Source organism: Pseudochaenichthys georgianus, unplaced genomic scaffold (genome assembly GCF_902827115.2).
Source record: "Pseudochaenichthys georgianus unplaced genomic scaffold, fPseGeo1.2 scaffold_622_arrow_ctg1, whole genome shotgun sequence".
Taxonomy (NCBI): domain Eukaryota; kingdom Metazoa; phylum Chordata; class Actinopteri; order Perciformes; family Channichthyidae; genus Pseudochaenichthys; species Pseudochaenichthys georgianus.
The window spans coordinates 69-19,750 of NW_027263180.1; the positions used below are offsets into that span (position 1 = coordinate 69).

Here is a 19,682-nt window from a genome sequence, read left to right on the forward strand (position 1 = left end):
CCATCGTTTTGGTCCACAGAGATATTAATAATTTAATTAGGGGAATCAGGGGTTCGGATCGATGCATTATTTTTACAGCGTCTGTTTTTGAATATGTTTAGTTTCAGTAATATTTCTACTCCTGCTTTCTGCTCCCAGTGGATCTTTCTATGCCCAGTTGAGCTGAACAACACAGTGAAACCTATCTCCATATCTCAGATAGACAACATAAGTGCATTTAGATGAGAGGAAAACCTAAATAGCAAGCGACTCACAGCTATCGTGCTCTGGATCTGTTGGAGGAAGGAAAGCTAAATCAGTGACGTGCAGCTCTGGCAGACCCGGTCATTAACGGGATGACAGAGTGAAGCGAGAGGAAACAAACAAGGACTCAGAGGAATTAAGGGAGGCTGACACATTAAAGCGTTACAGCCTTTGTTTTAGGTCAACAAAGCTTGGAAGAAACACAAAGAGGTTAGGGTTTGTTTAAAACAAACAGCTGGAAGTTCAACAACTGCTATTACACTAATACAAGTTGGACCTACTGTTGTGTTCCTTCACAGGGGTGTAAAGTAACTGAGTAGATTTACTCAGGTACTATACTTAAGTAAAATTCGGAGGTACTTTACCTTTATGCTATTTTATACTTTTACAAGGTAAATTGTGTACTTTTACTCCACTACATTAATACCTTTAATTACTTTACAGATTTTAAAGGAAAAGGCTATAAAAGAACTACAGCACAGTCACATGACTTCACGTCACCACCGCTAAGATAAAGGTGGCTAATGTTGGGGGTGATGATGTTTGGTCGTCTCATTTAGGCACTTGTTAGCAACCTCTGTTTTTAAAGGTCCCATGTCATGGCCATTTCCACTGATCATGATTCCATTGTTGAGGTCTACTAGAATAGATTTACATTGTTCAATGTTCCAAACTCACATTGGTTTCTCAAACAGCATCTCTGTATAGTCTGTGTACTCACTCTCTGTCCTACACGGCTTGTTGGAGCTCCTGCCCCCCCTTGGTCAGCTCGCCCACTCTGTTCTGATGAGTCCACCACCGTTACAGCGGAACATCAGTGATTATGTGTTACAATGGCGTTTGTTAGCAACCAGAAAATGACACCAGTAATGACACACAGATGAGAATGCTGCGTGGGGTCTGGGGGCCGTGTTGGCGGGACGTTACGCGGCTCGATGCTGCGAGGAGCGGACAGTGTGAGCTGGCTCACTGGTGTCATTTCCTGGTTGCTGCGTGAGGTCTGCGAGACAGCGAGACATCGCGAATGGATGGGGGGGGTGCTGAGGGGGTTGCAGCACCCCCATCTGCGAGGCTCCACTAGCACTCCCAAACGCGGCGCACCTACAGTGTTACGGTACGCCCACGGCAGCGTGCATTGAAGCTTGCCGGTGGGAGTGTCTGGAGCGCCACCAACAACCAATCACATTAATCTCCCGCCCCGGACACACAAGCACGCGGTTTGATTGGCTAGAGCTTGTACTGGCATATGATTTGATTGGCTGACGCTTCCGTCGAAGCTTGAGAAATTTAACTTTTCTGAACTTTGGAAGCGAGCAACACGAGCAAAGCAAAGCGACGGAACCACAATGCAGTTCGGCAAAGCGTGACGTCACCCCATTCAAAGTGAATGGAAAGCTGCGTTGCTGCCGTGTGGACGGGCCGTAACCGCACCACAGGCACCCCCCCCCCCGTGCGTCACAGTTTCGCCGCTGAGAGTGTGTGTGTGTGAGGAGCTCCGCGAATTGATCAATGGGTCCATTTGGGTATGGTCACGTCACTGTGCCCAGCAAGACAAAAATGGAAAAAGAAAAATGTCCAACGAGGCGTTCTGGGGCAGCAGACAGGTCTTCTCTGAGTTAGAGTTTTATTCGCTACAGGGTGCACTTTGAGGGGTTGTGACTGCAGACCGTTTACATGCAGAAAAAGCTTTATAACACAAGGGGACGGGTGAGAACCAGAAAAGCATGACATGGGACCTTTAAATTCACCAGTGGGGTATTTACTGACGTATTTTATGTCGTAGAACAAAGCGTTAAAATCTCTTCAGCATGTATTAACCACAGAACTTATTTCAGGATATCCAAAACACATTCAGAAAACCATTAACATATAGCCAGGGAAGAGCAAATGCTGTCTCATCTCCTTATTCCTGCACCTGTATATAGTGGGACATATCAGTGACGTGCGGTGAGGTTCGTGGCCGGTGAGGCACGGACTCAGATTTACAAATATTATATTTTGACCTTATTCGAAATATTCTGTTATTTTCAAAAGCTTTTTTAGTCTGATGCTTCGATTCATTTTAAACAGACCGTTCAACAAAAGGATACCCAAAATCTAAATATTGGATTGTTCTTTCTTAGTAAGATCCCATGTTCATTACAATGGGGGTCTTACCTTGACTTGAAGATGAAGTCCATGCTCTCCTTCTGGACAAGAATCTCTATTACTGTTTTGTAAAAGTCCTCCTTATCTCCCTCTAGTTTCAAAAGTCTAGCTTGTTGTTTGCGTCTACCGTCTCTGCGTAGAATAACAGTAGCAACAAGAACCTGTGGGCTCACGTGCGCCCCCTTCAGTGCGGCAGAGGTTATGGCTGCCTCCCCTGGTGCTTTCTCATTGCCGTTGGATGATGAGACCAATCAATCAATCAATCAATCAATCAATCAATCAATCAATCAATCAATCAATCAATCAATCAATCAATCAATCAATCAATCAATGTTTATTTATATAGCCCAATATCACAAATGTTACATTTGTCTCAGTGGTCTTCACAGTGTGTACAGAATATCAGTATGACAATACGACACCCTCTGTCCTTAGACCCTCTGTCCTTAGACCCTCACATCGTACAAGGAAAAACTTCCGAAGAAAACCCAGTTTAAAGGGAAAAATGGGAGAAACCTCAGGGAGAGCAACAGAGGAGGGATCCCTCTCCCAGGACGGACAGACGTGCAATAGATGCCGTGTGTAAATTGAAAAGATAATACATTTGCAACATAGGTAGTCCAAATGTTTGGAAATGCATGTGTGTATAATAGGAAGATGAATCCACGAGGATATCCATCCAGGACCGATGATCCAGGACCACAGCCACGACTCAAGATCCAGCGCTCGCGATCCAGGACACAGGACCGCAGGATCATCCATGACTCCGGATCCCGGCGTATTTAGACACCAAAAAGAAAGACATTTGGGGAAGCTGGGTTAATCGGAACATGAGAGTACACAGGTACAGACAGAGAGAAGGAAGAAGTAAGATGTCCCCCGACAAACTAAGCCTATATCAGCAAAACTAGGGGCTGAATCTAATCAGCCCTAACTATAAGCTTTATCAAAAAGGAAGGTCTTAAGCGCACTCTTAAAAACTGATAGGGTGTCTGCCGCCCGAACACAAACTGGAAGCTGATTCCACAAATGTGGAGCTTGATAAGAAAACCAGAAGTCAGCGAGCCTAAATATCATATATACGTGAAATAAGTTATTTAGAGACTATGGATGGCGAGGACACATGTATTAAAGGGATCTACAAACATTACATTGGTGACATACAGTGAGATGGTGCAGGCATGCGCTTAGGGCCCGCTTTCCAGACAGTTTCTGTGGGGTGACACATTCTGAGGTGAGGCAGATCTCATCTGTGCCTCACCTCACCCCACAGTAACTGGATGAGCGCGCTCACAAAATAAGTGCCCGCGCTATTAGTGCCCGTGTCCAGCCAGTTGATGTGGGGTTATGTGAGGCAGAGCTCGTCCCTACATCCCTCAATCCCTCATCCCTACATCCCAACATCCCTTCATCCCTCATCCCTTCATCCCTACATCCCTTCATCCCTACATCCCTACATCCCAACATCCCTTCATCCCTCATCCCTTTATCCCTCATCCCTTCATCCCTACATCCCTTCATCCTTACATCCCTCATCCCTTCATCCCTCATCCCTCCATCAAACAAACAAGATCAGTGGAGACATTTTATTATTATTATTATTATTTAGTGTTTCTTTAGATGTTTTTCCGTTACATTGGAGTCTGACTGCACGTTGCTGGCAGACAGGAAGAAAGAGATGGAGGTGAATAAGAGAATAAGTGATAAGGAGGAGAACAGGGAAGTGTGTCCGACAGTAATACAGTGAGTGTGTAGCGCCACATCAGAGGCGGCGCTAGGGGGTGGCTACTTGGGCTCAAGCCCCGGATGTTTTCTGAACAGCCCCGGATGTTTCACTTAAATTTTTTTTTTTAAATGTCTCGGGAGTAATGTGCAGTACCGGAGTCCACCAGAGAGGCAGCCGCTGCGGGACATTAGCCTGCGTACTGCGTAGCCTTCCCTGCCCTGAAGAAGAAGTGATCCTTCCTAGTGCCTGACGAGTTTTAAGCTAATAGCCTATAAAGTTATGGATATTAGAAAGTAATTTTCATCGAAGCAGGCGCCACAAGCTGCAGCAGCAGCAGTATCAGCAGCTGACAACAATGTCATCACCAGCAGTGAAGAAATGGATGATGTTTCAGGTTTGTGAATCTAATGGTGATATCTGCACTCTGGCTGACTGAGTAAGAAGTGAAAAAGAGTGATGTACTGTAACATTAATCTTATAGCTAGTAAACATGGAGTAACCAAGGCAAGGCAAGTTTATTTATATAGCACCGTTCAACACAAGTCAATTCAAGGTGCTTTACAAAAATGAAAGACATTCAGACAAAGGCATTTAAAAACAGTAAAAGATAATAAAAGAAACATTAAAAGAAAAAATACATGAATAAAAAGTTACAGTGCAGTTTAAGATATGAATAGTTCACACAGAAGTTCCACTTTACTGATGAACACAACAGCTCAGTTTAAATTAAAAGCAGCGACAAAAAGATAAACCACACTAAGTCAATACCCTTATATGTTAGTATGTATACAGAACATGACTACAAATTATCCTAATATGTAACGTTAACCCTTCATACCTCAGTCTACTTTTAAGACACTAAAATAACGTATTCCAATTTTTATTTTGTTTTCGCACGTGGAATTATACTGGCTCTCGTTTCAGTACACATAACAACGGAACCATAGCAACGGAACTGACAGGCAACGGAACTGACAGGCAACACTCTGAATCCGATTGGCTGTGACTGCATCCACTCAGAGTGCCCGATTCAGAAACGTGACTCTTACACTCTTTACATCACAAACAAAGATGGTGGATGAGAATAGATCTATAAAACGATAAGCAATGCGCAGTGGATCGGAAGAGGACGGTGTGTCGGCGTTGTTCGATAGCGGTGCGGTATGCTAATGCCAAACATGCTAAATCACATCAGAAGGCATCACCCAGATTTGCCAATCACCGGAGCCCGGCAAAAGACAACAGCAGTTCAACAGCTGATCCCCGCTGTTTTGAATAAACCAATAGACATGAGAGCCGAGAGACCAAAATAAATAACGGAAGCTTTTGGCATATTTTTTCAACGACTTTGCGCTCTTGAAACACTTTTATTATTTATGATGTCATATTTTCAAGACATTCTTTTTAGTTTTACAGCTTGATGAAACCTTTTTGTTTGACATCAGCCATTATAGATAACATGGCCATCTGAGTGTGTGTGGTGCTGTTTGTGGTTTGTTTTTAACTGTTTAATACAGTTAATTATTCAAAATGTCAGAGTTCCTTATTTTGAAACTGAAACTTGCACTACTGTTCAAAAGTAAATGACAACAAACCTGGAATTATGCATTTGGGACTTTTATTTGCTTTTTCTTGTTGTACCGAACCGTACCGAACCGTGACCCCCAAACCGAGGTACGAACCGCACCGTGACTTCTGTGAACCGTTACACCCCCCCGGTGTTCCAGGGAACTCACCAAGTGTCAGAAAACACAACCCTCTCTCTTTTCCTCCATACCCAAATCTCTAAAAACGGGGCTGCAACGGATCTGATACAGACTGATCTTGAATTATTTTCTACGTCACAGAAGTGGTGCTCCGCTTATTGGTCAATTCTCCACATATCAGGGGAATGTGGGGTTGGGCCACGGCCGGCCATTGCGCTGGAGACGCTGTAGTACATATGCCAGGACTGTAAGTGGCGGAGTAGTCTGCCACAAAAGTAGCGAAGAAGACTTCCCGTGCAAGGTTGCCCTTTATACTACGCTCTGGCTCTTTTTCTCCCTCCCCGAGGGAAGTGTTTGCTCCCGCTGCTGTAATTCAATGCAATCCCTCCCTCGCTGTAATCCTCTCCGGTAGTCCACCAGCAGATGACAAACACCCTCCTCTCCGGCTCTTCCAAGGAACGAGGGGACCGTGCGGCAGAGTTTCAGTTAGATTTTTATTTCGCCAGTCAACATGTCCGTTAAAGTTTAAATCTTCCGAACAAAATTAGAAAAGTGCCGGTCAAAGGTCTTCTTTGTTATTTATTGAGCTTTAAAACAAATGAATAACGACTCTATATAATAATAATATAAGAATAAAACACGGAGGACGGAGATCTCTTTTTATCCCCCTCTTCTCCCCGCTGCAGCCCAGCAGCTGATCTCAAAGCACGCGCCCCTCTCCTGCAGGGGGGCGTGGTCAGGTGCAGCTCACAGAATCAGCCCCCTGCAAAAACAGCGCTGGAAAGAGCAAATAGAGCGAAATGAGGCATGGCTAAAATGCAGGATCTGTTTGGTATTTTGAAAGAAAAACTATTTATATACTTTATATAGGTATGGCCCTACAATATATTGTTCAAATATAGCATGATATGTCCCCTTTAAGGTATTATTAAGGTAGGGTTAATGTTGCTCTCAAAGTGCACTAGATTGATGCTTTTAACTTCAATATTTCCCGGGGGAGCATGCCCCCGGACCCCCCTAGAGGAGTTGACGACCCCCCCTAAAGGATGTTTGGTCCACCCCCCACTTGTAAAAAAAATAGCACTTTACCCCTGCACCCCCCCCCCCCAACAACTCCTGGGCTAAGCCCCGGATCTCCTACAATCCTAAATCCGCCTCTGCGCCACATGTTGTGAAATGAATGAAGGACCCATCTGTGTGTGCAGGACAAACAGCAGAGTTTAAACTCTTATACATTTCCAGCGCGGCTCGTTGAACACGACAAGTATTGATCCGCTGAAGTGGAAACGTCTTGTGACAAACAGCGTTCATTACAGAGCGTTTCCTGCGAGGCTGTTTTCACTTTTCTGCTCAGCGGAGTCTGAAGGAAGACATCTGCGACTCTTTTACTTTGACTTCCTGCTGATTAAACCTGAGCTCATTCAAACAAATGATCTCCAGAGAGGAAGGAAAACAAGAGCCTGAAGATGTCAAATCAACCTGCTGAAACATGTTTGCACACTGTCAAAAAACTGCTGATTAACTGCAGAAATAATCCTTTATGAGATTACACCAAAAACAAGACAATATTTTGACATTTAAAACACATTTTAAAGCCTTTTTTATTTTTAGTTTGAAATAATATTTGTAATTTTTTACGTTTGTGGTTTTATAACGCGTTCACAACCGGACTCTCTAACATAATCAAATTGTTTAAAAATAAAGAATACAAATGTTTTTCCCAATGACCTGTTCTTTATGTTTCTATAAAAAAATAAAAAAAAATAATCGTAAGTAGAAACTCATGTTTTTAAAAAAAAGAGAGAGAGAGAACCCCGGTTACTTGTATTGTTGTTGTTAGCATCTGCTTAGCTAGCTGCTCTAAAAGACATAAGGAGCTGTTTCCACAGCAAGGTGGAGGAGAGTCCTCTGCTGTCAGGCTGAGAGAGATAAACAGCTCAGGTGAGGTTCGGGACTCTGAGTCTTTAGATAGTTAATTGTAGTCTAAGTTATCTCACTGGGTCTCAAACAAATATGTGTTTACAAATTATGTAAACACATATTTCCAAGGCACTCCTTTCTAATTATTAGGATAAATAAAAACCGGTTTGAAATCATTCCAATGTATACTATAGGACAGTAAACCAAAAATGTTGTTTAACGTTGGAGAGATACAAAAATATGCATAAATAAATAAATGTTAAGGTAAAATAAGATATGAATGAACAACAACAATTAAATAAGTTACATTTATTTGTTATTGGCTATGGAAGGTTATTGGTTATGTTCACATACTTATTTGTTTATTAAAATGTAAACAGATCTTTTCCATATGGGTGTTTAGAGTTGTACCCCCTAGATCAGGTCTCTAGTAATTTGTGCTCAAAGTGCACCAGATTGAAGCATTTTACTTTAAAATGTTCAAACAAATCTTCCCGGGGGGGTATACCCCCGGACCCCCCAGAGGATGTGACGTCCACCCCCCAATTAAAACATGTTCATACAATACTGAATACATTTGAAGCCATTTTGACGTATATTACCTATGTCAATAAGTTTCTGTTTTTGTAGTGTAGTCTTTTGTAGAGATTTCTCATTTAATCTTTATATATAGAATCTCGCCTAGGGTAGCAAATTGGCTAGGACCGGCCCTGGTACTAGGCCTCAAGAGCCTTTCTTGTGCTGGCAGACTCATAGAAACAAATTGGCGGGGTGCACTTCGCACGCACTAAAAAATTCCACGCGCGCCGCGCTCATTCACATGCTGGGCCCACGTGCCTTACTGTAGCACCGCTGCTATGACTCCATCCTAGGGGAAACACTGCATTGGACTCCTTTATTTCCTTCCGGAACAAAGTGACATTACATTACATGTCATCTGTTAAACGCTTTTATCCAAAGCGACTTAGATACTTTCAGTACTGTGGGCAATCCCCACATGAGCCATTTGGGGTGAAGTGTCTCAGGGACACAACGACATGCTGACTGCAGTGGGACACGAACTCGAAGTCCATCACACCATCCACTGAGCCACAGCCCTTCCATCGCTATGGAACACTCGCACTCCTATTGGCTAACGCTCCAACACATCGTACGTGATAGGCTAAGGGGCGGGACATCTCTAGAATAGAATGAAATAGAATAGAATAATTTATTGTCATTATACAAGTACAACGAGAAACGTAAGCTACTCCTTTTAAGGTGCCATCAAAACATTCAGAAAAGACAATCGGTTGACCAATCACATCAGAGCCAGGCAGCTAACCAATCAGAGCAGACTGGGCTCTGGTTTCAGTTCTAAAGTAAAGGATGTGAATAGCCGACTGCACCAACCTCTGTCAATAAGAAGTGAAACTGCATTTAGCAGATCAGAGGGGATTCAATCAATACAAACACACCGCTGTGTGGTTGTTGGTTTGAAAGTGTTAGAAGTAGCAGCCCAAACTGTGTGTGTGTTTGTGTAATTGTGTGTGTGTGTGTGTGTGTGTGTGTGTGTGTGTGTGTGTGTGTGTGTGTGTGTGTGTGTCTGTGTGTGTGTGTGTGTGTGTGTGTGTGTGTGTGTGTTTGTGTAATTGTGTGTGTGTGTGTGTGCAGACAGACGGCTCACTGCTCGCCAGTGGGAGTGTTACAGTGGCTAATCCACAAACTGGAGGGAGATCAAGTGAAGTACCACACACACACACACACACACACACACACACACACACACACACACACACACACACACACACACACACACACACACACACACACACACACACACACACACACACACACACACACACACTCATAACGCTGCTTTGACAGAAACACGCCGCCTGTCTGCCTGTTGACTCACACACAGATGGATAATATTTTCACTCATTCAAATCTTATTTAAATCTAAAAAACAAATATGTCACTCAGAGTATAAGACATCATCTATATATATTATGTAAATGATTGTATGAAAGCCCTAGTTTACAGTCTAGTGACGAATCGAAGGTGAGAGAGAGGAAGACTTTGAGTTGTACACAAAGTGAAGATATCATGTGTTCTGCAGATAAACCCCCGAGCATCCTTCACCTCTCTCTTTCTGCAGGATCCTCAAATCAAAAGGCAGATTTAAGCTTTTTGGTTTTCCTCTCCGTTTGTCCCTGGTGGAAACGCTCTGCTCTAAATACATGAAAATCAGGGACTCAAGGAAGCCCTGACAGAAGCGGGAGAGGAGATGAAAGCAGACCACGAGACGGAGGAGGACGATTTACACACAAAGGAGATGAAGAGGAGGAGATTTTCAGGGTCTTCTTTTTAAAATGCAACAACGGGAGTTTTAAGAAGAGCTGCAGCCGGGAAAAATCTGCACCAAAAACCCCAAATATCGGAAAGAAAGGCTGAATAAGTGTTTTTTATAACAGTGTCACAGCTGTGATAGGTGATATAGGTGGTCATACAACATAGTATAAGATTATTGTGACTTATATACTAATATTCGTTCACTAGCAGGAACCACGCCACAACACTGTGATGTTTGTACGTTTATTGAAGTAGCATGTGAATGATATGAGGGAGGTGAAGGGATGATCTGGGAGGACGAGCTGTGGTCCGTGCAGTGGGAGACTCAGAGTGGGGGTTCCGTCTTCGGCATGATCTGCGTGGGCTGATTACGGGCCCCCCAGACGATACCTGGAATTAAGGTGTTAGTATATACGCAGTATATAAACATGCACCGTTTAAATATAAATGGTGACGGGAAGAGGATGTTGGGATTAAGGGATGAGGGATGGAGGGATGTTGGGATGAGGGATGGAGGATGAGGGATGAAGGGATGACGGGATGTAGGGATGAAGGATGGAGGGATGTAGAGATGAGGGATTTAGGATGGAGGTATGAGGGATTGAGGGATGAGGGATGGAGGGATGTGGGGATGAGGGATGTAGGGATGAGGGATGGAGGGATGTGGGGATGAGGGATGTAGGGATGAGGGATGAGGGATGTAGGGATGAAGGGATGAGGGATGTAGGGATGAGGGATGGAGGGATGTAGAGATGAGGGATTTAGGATGTAGGGATGAGGGATGTAGGGATGAGGGATGGAGGGATGAAGGATGGAGGGATGTAGAGATGAGGGATTTAGGATGTAGGGATGAGGGATGAAGGGATGAAGGATGGAGGGATGTAGGGATGAGGGGATGTAGGGATGAGGGATGTAGGGATGAGGGATGGAGGGATGAAGGGATGAAGGATGGAGGGATGTAGAGATGAGGGATTTAGGATGTAGGGATGAGGGATGTAGGGATGGAGGGATGAAGGGATGAAGGATGGAGGGATGTAGGGATGTAGGGATGTAGGGATGAAGGGATGAGGGATTGAGGGATGTAGGGATGAAGGGATGAGGGATGTGGGGATGAAGGGATGTAGGGATTAGGGATGAAGGGATAAGGGATGAAGGGATGTAGGAATGAAGGGATGAGGGATGAAGGGATGAGGGATGTAGGGATGAGGGATGAAGGGATTGAGGGATGTAGGGATGAGGGATGGAGGGATGAAGGGTGGAGGGATGTAGGGATGAGGGATTGAGGGATGAAGGATGGAGGGATGTAGAGATGAGGGATTTAGGATGAGGGATGAAGGGATGAAGGATGGAGGGATGTAGGGATGAGGGATTGAGGGATGTATGGATGTAGGGATGAGGGATGTAGGGATGAGGGATGAGGGATGTAGGGATGAAGGGATGTAGGGATGGAGGGATGAAGGGATGAAGGATGGAGGGATGTAGAGATGAGGGATTTAGGATGTAGGGATGAGGGATGTAGGGATGGAGGGATGACGGATGGAGGGATGGAGGGATGAGGGATGAGGGATTGAGGGATGAGGGATGAAGGGATGAGGGATGTGGGGATGAGGGATGTAGGGATGTAGGGATTGAGGGATGTGGGGATGTAGGGATTAGGGATGAAGGGATGAAGGGATGAGGGGATGGAGGGATGAGGGATGAAGGGATGAGGGATGTAGGGATGTAGGGATGAGGGATGAAGGGATGAGGGATTGAGGGATGTAGGGATGCGGGATGAGGGATGGAGGGATGAAAGGATGGAGACGAGCAGTGGCCGGAAGTGTTGCCGGATATAACTAGGGGTGGCCGTGGTTCGAGGCGGAGTTTTAGGCGTGGCCATGCTCCTGAACCTATGTTAACAATTTAACCTCATTCCTTGTTGATGGTGCAAACAGCTGCTGGGATGGAGGAAACATTTAATTACTGTATTTATTTCATAGAGAGCATGAAACAAGGTAGAAAATATATATTTGTTTCTAAGACGGAAAACTGGATCCCTCAAGTTACTTTGTTTGGGTCAAATTATCCACACATTTCACAACAATGTCCGTCCCACCTCTTCCACTTCCTCTTCCCTTTTCTATCTCTACATCTGCATTTCATCCTATGTGTTGAGAGCAGGAACTTGATGTGGAAGATGTACCTCCCAGTTCCTGTAGATGTTCTGTAGAGAATATATTTACAGCTCTCTCACCTTCAGCCACAGCTTTTTCTGGGAGAGTTTGTAATTCAAAATGATCACAATGTGTGACTGCAGAGGCAAAGAAAGAAAAACCACACAACAAGGAGGAAGCTGGAGGAAAGTAAACAATTGTAGTTGCACAAAACATTTGAGCAAAGCAATTCAAAGTGCTTCACAAAAACACCTTGAGCGTTAGGACATGCAAAAGAAACACATTATAACAAATAAAGTTAAAATAGAATATTTGTGGGTCTTTCTCTGGCTAACTGAGGTAAACTGCCGCTTGTTTGTTGAATACAGAATGAAAGAAAGATTTGTGTTAGTAACGGAACAACAGTATATGTGCACGGCATTTTATTCTACAGAGACAATTCCCAATAGAGGCACTACATACTGATATACACCTGAACATCAGCAGCAGAGGACTCTTTAAAGTAGAGACACTACATACTGATATACACCTGAACATCAGCAGGAGAGGACTCTTTAAAGTAGAGACACTACATACTGATATACACCTGAACATCAGCAGGAGAGGACTCTTTAAAGTAGAGACACTACATACTGATATACACCTGAACATCAGCAGCAGAGGACTCTTTAAAGTAGAGACACTACATACTGATATACACCTGAACATCAGCAGGAGAGGACTCTTTAAAGTAGAGACACTACATACTGATATACACCTGCACATCAGCAGGAGAGGACTCTTTAAAGTAGAGACACTACATACTGATATACACCTGAACATCAGCAGGAGAGGACTCTTTAAAGTAGAGACACTACATACTGATATACACCTGAACATCAGCAGCAGAGGACTCTTTAAAGTAGAGACACTACATACTGACATACACCTGAACATCAGCTGGATATGTCCTCTCTAAATGTACTTAATATGTATTAAGTCCACCACTCTGTCGGTAAAAAACACAGCAGAATATTTCACGAAATCTGAACCGAAAGCTGTTTTTTTGAGAAAACGATGTAGAAATGTAAGGTTATAAAGAGGTTAATAATATAGGTTGAATTTCAGTATTGCTGACGACGAGGGGGAGATGCAGTGTGACTCACCCCATGGGGGGGGGGGTACCCACAGGGACACTTTCCTCCCACACTGTGACGGACAGGCAAATGGAAAAATACGGATTTAGCTGCAAAGTTAATGGGAAACTCGACACGTTTGAAACTCTTCGAGAGCAAAATAGCAACATATAAAGACAGGATTTAAATGTTGGTAAATAAAAGCTTCTGGCGGTCTTAACATGCTTCCTGTCCCCTGGTCTGGAACTCAATGGTTTTCTGTATGTGTTTTTTGTTGTTATCCTGAAATGAGGTCTGTGGTTAACACAAGCTGAAGAGATTTTGAAGTTTGTTCAACTACAGAAAATACGTCAGTATATACCTCACTGGTGGATTTAAAATTGGAGGATGCTAACAAGTCTCATCACGGCCAACAATAGTAGCATTTAGCTTAGCGGTGGTGACGTGAAGTCATGTGACCGTGTTGTAGTTCCTTTATAGCCCAACATTAGCCACCTTTAGCTTAGCGGTGGTGACGTGAAGTCATGTGACCGTGTTGTAGTTCCTTTATAGCCCAACATTAGCTTTTTATGTTTCTTTTAATGCTTCTGTTAAATTATTAAACAGCCAGGTCATTTGGTGTTAATAATCTTCCTGCATTACTACCTCCACCTCTGTTTGTTTGTAAACAGGATTACAGAAACTTCCGGACAGTTTAACTTGGTGGGTTTATCACAGGCCAACAAACACATTTAATTTTGGAGAGCGTCTGAATTCGTCCTTTTTCTGTAAATAAACAGAACATTTGGAACATTTCTGCACTGATGAACCGTCAACATGTAAAACAAGGGGTTGCTCACAGAAAACAGAAGGAGGTTTTAAAGACCTTTCCTTCTTATCTTCACACACACATGCCCACTGTTTAACTTCCCATTCACAGCCTGTAAATGTTTGTTATTAAGCCCTTTCTGGTGTTATTGTGTGCTTTGGATTAATGGTGCGTTCTGGTTCTTAAAAAGGACAAAAGACAGGTTTTTTTTGTTTGTGCCCAAAGCTCATTTCAGCCTAATTAATTCATTAATGAAGCCCTGCTTTAAAAGAACATTGTGTTGATAACGCTTCAGTATTTTCATGCACGGGTTTATAATGGAGGAATTTTACTTTTCTGAATCTGAACTACAAGACAGGAAAAAAAAGTAAAACATACAACAAAGCACATTAAACACACACTTGTCATATGTAATTAATAGTAATATGGGTGTAGGGGCTTAAAAGTTTCTAGAGCCGCTTCTAACATACGAGGAGTGATTTCAACGTACAAATAATCCACAGCAATAATCCATTTGTTAAAATGAATCCATTTGTTAAAATGAATCCATTTGTTTTCTATTTCACTTTACATCCCTCCTTCTAAAACCAACTCCTTCCACATAAACAGACATAATATAGCAAATAGGAGACCAAGGGGTGTCAAGAAATATATTCGGGGGCATAAACAAATAAAGTTGAGCTGATAAATATTCAACAAATATTATCTGTAGGCCATGTATACTAATAAAATAAGACATGTTAAACAATTAAAATAAAAACAAAACTGAGTTAAATGGCTCCTACAATGGGTATAATGTAAAAAGTAGGAATCAATTTCATTTCCAAAATATTTATATTATTTATATATCACCTCCGGGTGAAATTACGGCCCCGCCCACTTTTAGGGGAAAACATTCGCTTTCATTTGATTGGCGGAAAATACAGATTCTAATGTTTTAATATAATTATCTTTAGAAAAACATGCTTTTTTTACCGCCATTCAAATGGCAGCGAATGTTTTCCTCCAAAAGTGGGCGTGCCGTAATTTCGCCAGGAAGTGACACCTCTCATCTATACCCATTTCAGGATTGTTTATCATTTCATTATGAAATATATGAAAACTAGTATGAAGGCATTGGGGTTATGCAGCTTAATCGAAACTTGAAATACTTTTCTGTATATTATTTCAAATGTGTTCCTTCCATGCTTTCCAGTGTATTTGTGGCGAGGATTTCCTCTGTTTGAGTATCAGTTTTGAATCCTAGTTGCACTCACATCTGCACACTTATGTAAATATATTTAACATGTTCATTCAAATGCTCAACGTTTTACTGTGATATCTTGTTTCAACAGTTACTTTATCACTTTACTTTTAATTTATTTGTTTGTATTATTATTTACATTTGTATTGAATTGTACCTGAATTTTTACCTTGTGTGAATCCTAATGTTCACTCTGACCCTGAATGTCCCCACGGGGATAAATAGAGTTCCATCTTATTTTATCCACCACTGCAGAAAATCATCAGCTTACACAAACAACCAAATATTTGTAACCTAGCGATCGTTCCTCTCAGTAATTTCCTCTTTCCTCTCTGCAGGAATCTCAATGCCGATCCCCGTTCTTGGCCTCCGAGATCACTCCAAGGTCTTCAAAGATGGCAGCTGCTTTCTGACGGACAACAACTTTGTGCTGGTCGGTTCCTTCGTGGCCTTCTTCGTGCCGCTCACCATCATGGTGGTCACCTACTTCCTCACCATCAGGGCTCTTCAGAACGAGGCCACGCTTTGCTTGGATCAGCTGGTGCCTCGTCCCAAATGGAGCACGACGTTCACTCTGAGTTTCCTCCCGCAGAACTCAATGTCCTCAGAGAAACTCTTCCGGCGTTCGTTGAGTCGAGAAGCCGGCAGCAGAGGAAGTATTTCCGGTTCTGTGTTTGGACGCCGAACCATGCAGTCAATCAGCAACGAGCAAAAGGCTTCTAAAGTTCTTGGAGTGGTGTTTTTCCTCTTCGTGGTCATGTGGTGCCCGTTCTTCATCACCAACGTTCTGGTGGTGGTTTGCAATCCTGAGGTTTGCGACCCAGCGTTGATGGGAAATCTGCTGAACGTTTTTGTTTGGGTTGGATATCTGTCGTCCGCTGTCAACCCGCTGGTCTACACATTGTTCAACAAAACCTACCGGGCGGCGTTTCAGAGATATGTTCGCTGCCGGTATCGGGCGGAAAAGAACAAACCGCTGCAGCTGATTCTCGTGAATACAATCCCACCGATGGCTTTCAGTTCAAGTCAGCTGGGAGACAAGTTTAGGAACGGATTGGCTAACTGTAGCGGTGAAATGAAGGATTTTTCTTTGTGTAAATCGGACAAAAGTCACAGAGGCAAAGACGAAAGCTGCGTGTGATTAAAACCATTGGACAAAAGTCAAGGACGAAAGCTTTTGTCCCATTAAAACCATCGGACAAAAGTCACAGAGTCAAGGACGAAATCTGTGTGTGATTAAAACCCTTATTTCCAGAAACTCTTCCGGCATTTCTTGAGTCGAGAAACCGGCGGCAGAGGAAGTATTTCCGGTTCGATGTTCGGACGCCGAACCATGCAGATAATCAGTAACGAGCAGGAAGTGTCCTCGGGGTGGTGTTTTTCCTCTTCGTGGTCATGTGGTGCCCGTTCTTCATCACCAACGTTCTGTTGGTGGTGTGCGTTCCTGAGTATTGCGACTCAGCACTGATGGGACGATTGCTGAATTTTTTCGTGTGGGTTGGATATCTTTCATCCGCGGTCAACCTGCTGGTCTACACCAAATAAGGTGTCTCTAGGAATGGATTGGCGCACTGTAGTGGAGAAATTAAAGATTTTTCTGTGTATAAATCGGACAAATATCCCGGAGGCAAGAATGAAAGCTGCGTGTGATCAAAACCGTCGGACAAAAGTCACAGAGGCAAAGACAATAGCTACAGTACGTGTGATTACAACCGTCGGACAAAAGTCAAAGACGAAAGCTGCGTGTGATTAAAACACTCGTTCATGGTGTATTTTAACGGATTATTAAACCTTAAACTCTGGTCACATCGTGGATTGTGGAAAGTGCCAAAGACAAAGTGCCTCCAGGTCAGGATTTTAGAAAACACTAGAGGTCATGAGATGAAGTTGGGAAACTAGAATAAAACATTTGCATGAATTCTGGATCATCTGAGTCCAGTTTTAAACGTCCTTATTATGACATTTTCATGAACCAAAAGAGTTTTAGAGCCTCCTCGATACTGCCAGCTAGGGAAATTAACATATCATTTCACTTTTTAAAGAGTGAATCAATAGAGTCTGAATGAGATGGACGGACAGTGGGATAAAAGATACACTCTTGGACAAAGAAAAAAAGGTGACAGAAATTACCCATTTTATAACAATCTCTTTGGACGAATTGGAAAAAAGAGTTTTTTCTCCGTGGATGTTTGCACCAGTCAGGTTGCCTCTACCTCCCATCATATATATATATACATTCCTTTTGTGGATAAACTGGGATTATCCTGGATTTCCTGCAACTTTATCCAATGTTAGAGACTAAGGATGACACCAGGACTCTGCAGAGGTCAAAACAAACTGCTAAAAACGAGAAGGAAAGAGGGTTAAATATTACGTCTGAAAAAATACATTTACCAGAGACAATGTAAATAAATCTATATTTGTATTTGTGCAGATTTATGTGAATAAATGTTAACGATTGTTGAAGTTTTGTTATTTACAAGTGAAAGGAGATTGTTAAATTAAATTATATTGGTAGAAAATTAAGAGGATTTAACTGCAGATGTTTTTATTGTAAAAGACACACTTTTCCATTGTGTTCATCTTACACTCCCCATAAACACACACATGGCTTTTCAGGACGTTGAAGTTTTTCGTCAGTTTTTACTCGTTGTAAATTGGTTTAAATGTCGTTTTAAAATGTGGACAAAAGGTGGGTTAATGAATGAAGGGATCCATGGATGTATTAGCAATGTTTGTCAGATTAAATGCTAAATATAATTGAGATTCTGTATGACTGCAAACAAAGCCTAAATGGTTGCAATTGCCGTACATTTGCCAACAAACACTGACTTAAAACCGTGGACTGGTTTTTTCTTGATTACTCTTCAACGTTGGTCTTTAAATTGTAGTGGAGGAACTTTAAATTATTGTTGGAACCGCTAATTGTCCTATTTTATATAGATTTCCTGATATATATATAATTAACACTTCCAACATCAACAGGACAACAACACACCAAACAAGCTCATATTTAATCAACTTTGAAAAATATGGTATATATATATATAAATGTATAATATATACATCTTCAAATACTGTCTATCGCTATCCATTAGGAGAAAAAGTAAAATTCAGACTTTTTTAAGAATTGTGAGAAAAAAGTCAAAAATCATAATTCTGAGGAAAAAGGCAAAATTCTGATCAAAAGTAAAACACATTTCTGATTTCTGAGAAAAAAGTCTAGATATTTAACTTTTTTTTTTGTTTCTGAAAATTTCTGATCAAAAGTAAAAAAAATAACAGAGTTCTGAAACAATCTAAATTCTGACTTTTTTCAAAATCCGGAGAAAAAAGTCAAGAATTTTTTTTATGCACATTATGATTAAAAGTAAAAAAGAAAATCTGGAATTCTGGTTCTTTCTTAATTTTGAGAAAAAAAATCGGAAATATTCAAAACATTCCTGTTGTTTCTTTTAAAGCAAATATAACTAGTAGGTCCCTTACGCAGCGTCCACAAGGCGGCGTGCGTTGAAGTGTCTGAAACTCGACCAACAACCAATCACATGAATCTCCCACCCCGGACACACAAGCACGCGGTTTGATTGGCTAGAGCTTGTACTGGCATATGATTTGATTGGCTGACGCTTCCGTCGAAGCTTCAAAAGTTGAACATTGCTCAACTTTTGAAGCGAGCAATGCGAGCAATGCGAGCGAAGCGACGCTCCCACAATGCAGTTCGGCAAAGCTTGACGTCACCCCATTCAAAGTGAATGGGCAGAAGCGTTGAAGCTTCAACGCACGCCGCCGTGTGGACGGGCCGTTAGAGTAGAGACACTGTTGAGATTTTTTCAATCTAAACTTGAGAGTGCATTTTGGTTTATTTAGCTCTGTTGAAATCAACATGGGTCAAACAATAAGTTAGGGTTTGCAAATGCTTACATTTGATAGAAAATGATAATACTTGAATTTACTCTTGGCACATTTTGCGCTGAATCAAGCGACTTTTGGAGCTATTGCTGCTAACTACCGTTGTTGGAAATTAGTTTTTGTCAGGGAATCATTTCGCCCTACATGTTTACCTTGACCAACCTCGAGCAGCCGTTATCTCCCTTAAGGAGGGGCTGCCCTAGCAAGTTGCTGTTGTTACCAGTTTGTGACCGGGCAGCTCTCGGTCAAAGATAGTTGTTGTTGTGGGACACCTGGAGCACATCCTTCTCGGGGTGGAGATGTCCTCAGCTGTTTAGTCTATCTATTGAAGAATGTTGATTATTCTCTCAGAACTAGTTAAAACCTGGAGCTGCAGG

The 19,682-nt window shown here is 42.4% G+C and overlaps 1 protein-coding gene across 1 annotated transcript; it reads left to right on the forward strand.

The window, feature by feature from the left end:
• The first annotated feature begins 10,361 nt into the window (after window positions 1-10,361).
• On the forward strand, window positions 10,362-17,789 carry LOC117443527 (5-hydroxytryptamine receptor 2A-like). Its single transcript, XM_034079454.2, has 2 exons — window positions 10,362-10,436; window positions 15,695-17,789. The coding sequence occupies exons 1-2, from the start codon at window positions 10,362-10,364 to the stop codon at window positions 16,535-16,537; spliced, it is 918 nt and encodes a 305-aa protein (XP_033935345.2). The 3' UTR covers window positions 16,538-17,789.
• Window positions 17,790-19,682: the final 1,893 nt, after the last annotated feature.

Bases quoted from the DNA above. Each gene is read 5' to 3' on its own strand.
- LOC117443527 (XM_034079454.2), top strand. From the start codon at position 10,362: ATGATCTGGGAGGACGAGCTGTGGTCCGTGCAGTGGGAGACTCAGAGT. The intron at 10,437-15,694 runs GTGGGCTGATTA...TTTGTAACCTAG, and splicing joins CCGTCTTCGGCATGATCTGC to CGATCGTTCCTCTCAGTAAT.